The sequence below is a fragment of the Montipora foliosa genome, chromosome 7 (genome assembly GCF_036669935.1).
Source record: "Montipora foliosa isolate CH-2021 chromosome 7, ASM3666993v2, whole genome shotgun sequence".
NCBI lineage: Eukaryota > Metazoa > Cnidaria > Anthozoa > Scleractinia > Acroporidae > Montipora > Montipora foliosa.
This window is the reverse complement of record NC_090875.1, coordinates 5,805,233-5,810,232: the sequence shown is the minus strand read 5'-3', so window position 1 is coordinate 5,810,232 and position 5,000 is coordinate 5,805,233. Positions and strand designations below refer to the sequence as shown.

At 38.3% G+C, this 5,000-nt stretch overlaps 1 protein-coding gene across 1 annotated transcript in view; it reads left to right on the top strand.

Moving 5' to 3' along the window:
* Positions 1–4,699: 4,699 nt before the first annotated feature.
* The window catches only part of LOC138009753 (uncharacterized), an 894-nt gene continuing 593 nt past the window's right edge, over positions 4,700–5,000 (top strand). The window contains exon 1 of the mRNA XM_068856775.1: positions 4,700–5,000. This exon is cut by the window's right edge and continues 593 nt beyond it. Within this exon, the coding sequence (XP_068712876.1) occupies positions 4,700–5,000 (301 nt within the window).

Below are 5,000 nucleotides of genomic sequence, written 5' to 3'. Positions count from 1 at the left end.
GAAGTTGTGAGGAAACTTGAAAATTATCAACATGTCAGCCCAGAAGCCAATGTTTCTCACTTCTCTTTTATTTGTTATTCTTCAAAAACGGGAATGCTGTACTTCAATACCACACAATTCAGTGCCTTCTGATTTTCTGTAACACATACCACAGGCAACCCAGTGTATGCTTCACGGAAGCATCTCGTTCACTTAATTTACATAATGTGACCTATTGATCCCAGACGAGTTCAGGGCGTTGATACCGAATCATCGTGCTGAATTGGGCCGATGGCTTTGGATAAACCAAGTCCAAGAGGATATAATTCAGATCATCTGCGGTGAGTGAATACACAACTTTTGGGGCCAATTTTGTACAAGACAAATATCGTCTTTTTAAGAAAAAATTAATCCGTTCTTAAGACACTGGCATAGACCTGCACAGGCGGGAAGTATTTTGCGACTTAATTGTTGCTGTTAAAATATCTTAAGCCTGCAGAATGATGGAGAAAATTTGTTCTTGAAATGACATGTTCGCGCCTTTCTTGCCCGCATAAATTAGTGTAGATTATAAGCGTACTTTAATTAATGAAGCTTAATTATGTAATTCTAATGAATTCGCAAAGCCTGATGACAACTTTTTTTGCCTTCATTGACTCATTGTGTGTGGCTGGTCAACTTATGGTAGGTGTATTAAAATTTTTCTTGCAGTATTTTAATTATGCTGAGAGTTTTTCACTTTGACTGCATCCTCTAGTAACTGTGAATTTGATGAAAGGAAATCCAATATCAGTAGTTTTAAAACTTGTGACATGCTAGATGCTTGACATGGAAACAATAACTAAAGTTTTATTATTTCTTGTGTTGTGGTGGAGATTTCAAAACCCTGTGAGACCGAGACCTGAAGGATTTAATCCCTCAGTTTCTTTTGTGGAAAAAATTAAGGGATTGGATAGCAAGAGTGGTATGTTTGCTATTATGGTAGCAGTCTTTGTTTCATCCACAACATGAAAATTTAATTTCTCACCTGCTCTATGGCTGGCATGATTGTACCCTATGCAATTTAACAGATTTTGCGTAATGCAAAATCTGTATTTTTTTTTATCAGCTGTAGCAAAAATTGTACATCAAGAACCAGAAAGTTGGTATTCCTATTAAATTATTTTATGCTTAGGACTTACATGAAGATAGACATTTCCCAAAGGATCAAATCTTCTTTGCCTTAGCAGCATGTTGCCCTGCAAACTCTTTCTGTCAATTTTCTGCTCACCAAGTTACATTTTCCTTTTTTAAGATGTCTGGAAAAGTCCTTTTGAAGCCTTTAGAAGAAAGAAGCTCATACGAATCTGAGAAATCATGTCCTATTAATGAAAGCTTTGAAAATGAAGCAGAAGTGGTGAAGGAAGAAGATCAAGAACTGGAGGTACCTTAAAGGGTTACAACATTATTATGGGCCATTCTTTTTAGGTACAATTAGTCTGGCTGGAGTTGCATGTTAACTAGACCATGAATGATGTCATAATGTTAACATCTACATGTTGCTATCAACCACGCCTGTTTTTGAGGACGAATATATATAACTGTCTGTTGCTTTGTAGATGATTCCACCATCTGAGGTGTCCGGACTGTCTTCATCAGTCAGCATGAAAAAACCATTACCCGTGCCAAAAAGGTAAAGAGCATGCTAAATATCCTTTTTTTTAGATAAGCTCCTATTACTTGCACCTCCTCGCTCTCTCTTTCCTCAGGAAGTATAAACTAAATGTAGAGGCACCATTTATGTCTGAGCCACTTGCAATAACATTATGCTTGGTGCTACATTTAATTATAAATTATGTAAAGTATTTAAAACAACAATTTAAATCATGTTGCAGTGTGAATATAAATTATTTATTATTTTAATAAGGAATACAAATGTAAGGTTGTGACTGATTTCTTGTTTTTTACAGATCTCTACAACTACTTTGATCTTTTACAAAGTACAAACAACTGTGTAATTTTTTATTGAAATTTCAATTAAGACAAACTAGCTACTAATGATTTTTTATTGTTTTAGCGTTCATCCACCCCATTGCCTCGGACACGACTTGCCACATCACCCGTGAGTACTATATTTATTCATTAAATTTTTATTTATAACCTCACAGCAATAGTTTTATATACAGCTTTTTTACAGTGTACCTATGGAAAACGGTTCTTTTCAGTTGCTGCTCTGGATCTGTGGAATCTTCTGCCAGAGGATATTAATACAAGTTGTAATGTGGACATTTTATCGCAAACTTAAAACACTTCTTTTTATTTGAGCTTTTAACTTGTAATATTTTCAGCTGTTTTACGGTTGTAAGCAGTGCCTTTGAATCATATAAATGTATTATTATTATTATATTTTTCATTTCCTACTATTTTCTACTTCAGAGCCCATGTTCAACATTGTCTGGAAGAAAAGCGTCAAGGATTGCCAGGACAATAATTGTGAGTACATTCATTCATAAATTTTATAACTCTTCTGCATACTAATATTTCCTAAATAATTCAGGTGTGTAAATTGTCATTATTTTCTATAGAGTCATTTAGTTCAGTTTGATTGCCTGCATTCATTTGCACCTCCAATAACTGTTTGTTTGAAGATAGTGGCCATTTCCTTATTTCTTTTTTGTTGTTTTCATAAATAGTTAGACTGTTGTGCTGTCAAGGCAAAATTACTAGTTGTATTGACTATATTAGGTAACCACGTTGTATTTGGTTTCAACCAATACAAAATGCTCTTGGTACTGAGGACACCTCTCTAGCTTCGTCAGTGCCAAGTGCTAGCTCTGATGTGAAAGACGGTCTGGAATCACTCTCAAAGAGGCTCAACTTGGTTGTTCCTTCCTCTCTGAAAGAATGTCGGAAAAAGGGTGAAGCTCTAACGACCAAAGCAGAGAATGACATGATAAGTCATTCACTCGTCATCCTGCAAGCAACAGTTGGGCGGGATAGGCCAACTAATACCGCATTCACACTAAAGCTTAAACACGTTTAAAAGCTGTTTAGTTAAACATGGTTTAAAATTGTTTTCTTGATACAAGTTACTATGTGACATGTAGACTCTAAATTCAACACAATTAAGACACACATTAGAACTGAAATGAACCCTACATAAAATTCAGTCTTTCAGCCTTACGTTGCTCATTTTTTATTTTGTTAAACGTGCTTAGTTGGTGTGAATCGGGTTTAAGAGTGAGTTTGAGCTTTGTGCTCAAAAAGTAATAGCACTGGTTCCAGAACTGAAAGATCCAAATCCCTCCATCAATGGGTTTGTACCTTAAGAGTTAACAATATTCAAAAGATACTTTGTTGTTGCATTTTGCCATGACATAGATTTGAATTTCTAATCTCACTCTTGTTTATTACTCATGTGAATCAAAATCTCTATGTTTACCTCCCTTGGTGATAATCATCTTGGTGATAATCATCTCGGTGAAAAAGAGAGATTCATGCATTGTTTTAAACATATAATAATTTATTAATATTCTGATTAACTACTAGCATTGTTTATTTTGCGTTTTGTTACAGAACACAGTTAAAGTAAAACTGCAAAAGGCTTTCTACAACAGGAAGCCTGTTGAAAAGCCCCGCAAGAAAAAGAATCAGGAAACGGAATCAACACAGCTGGGTGACCAGATGACCAGTCGAAGATAGAAATGAAGGTGGACAAAAGACATTTTGAGTCACACGTCACGCAATTGTACGCATAGGTTTTGTTGTCACCAGATTTCACTTTTTGATTGACAGTTACTCTGATTTTGTAATTCGCACGCAGTCAGGTTTTCGAGTTAGTTGTCGGAGTCGTCGCTAGAGTCGAGATGAAAATGGAAAACTAAAGAAACCGTGAAATTAAACCGTGAGTCTTCTGAACCGAAATACCGTTTGTTGTCTACACAACATTTTGGCGACCACGACGGGATCAACCGAGAAACCGTTTTGAAGAATTACCGGGAGGTTTACCGTAGGCAAGCACTGTGGTAAGGTTGAATTTTAATTTGTGATTTTGCCGCACAAGATGAGTCAGGACGGCGAAGTAGAAACTGGCGGTGAGGATGGTCCAGGAACCGAACAGACCGAAGACAAGGATGATGAAGAGAAACTTGAAAGGGAGAAAACGCTTTTGAATCTGAAAAAACAAAAGAGAATACGAAAAACCGACATGACAAAAATTCGCCATCACATGGAGAAGCTTTGCATCACGCCGAAGGACGTAGACGCTATTGAGAAAGATATCGAGCAACTGTGGTCGCTTCTGGAAATCACGCTGGAAATACTGGACGAAGCATGTGTTGTTTACTTGAAAAAAGCGGATAAACAGGCGGCTATGGAAGAAGGACAAATGCTTTAATCGGAAATTCAAACCGCTATTGAAAAGGCACACAAGGCCGTGAAATCACACGCTCAAATTTCTGTCGCGACTGCTTCGCACAGTGAATTCGTCGCTCATCCAAGTCCGCCGATCGTTTTGCAGGGTTCGCTCAACCCAGCTTCGCCTCCACCGCCTTCCCAAAGTGCTCACAGCAGTCAAGGAGAAGCAGGAGTTCCTGAAAGCCAGACAGCCAGTCATTCCGCGAATCATCGCCTGAAGCCATTGAAAGTACCGTCATATGGAGGAGATAAGACCAAATTTGAGGAGTTTTGGGGGCTGTTTGAAAGTCTAGTGGACCAGTCCAAAGAACCAGTCAACCTAAAAATGGCGAGATTGAGGCAGTGCTTGTACGGGAGCGCACTGGAAGCGATTCAAGGGCTTGGTGTTTCAGAACCAGAATATGAAGAGGCGAAAGAAATCTTGATAGCCAAGTTTGGCGGTCAGCGGCGGCAATTGCGGGCCTACGTGGACCAGCTGGAGAGAATGCCCCAAATGAGAAACAACGACGTTCAAGGATTTGAAAGGTTTGCGCACTTAGTACGTATTACTGTGGTTAAGCTCAAGGCCGAGGGACGCGATGGAGAGCTTGGAGAAGGAACACTGCATAGCTTGTTAGTGAGGAAGC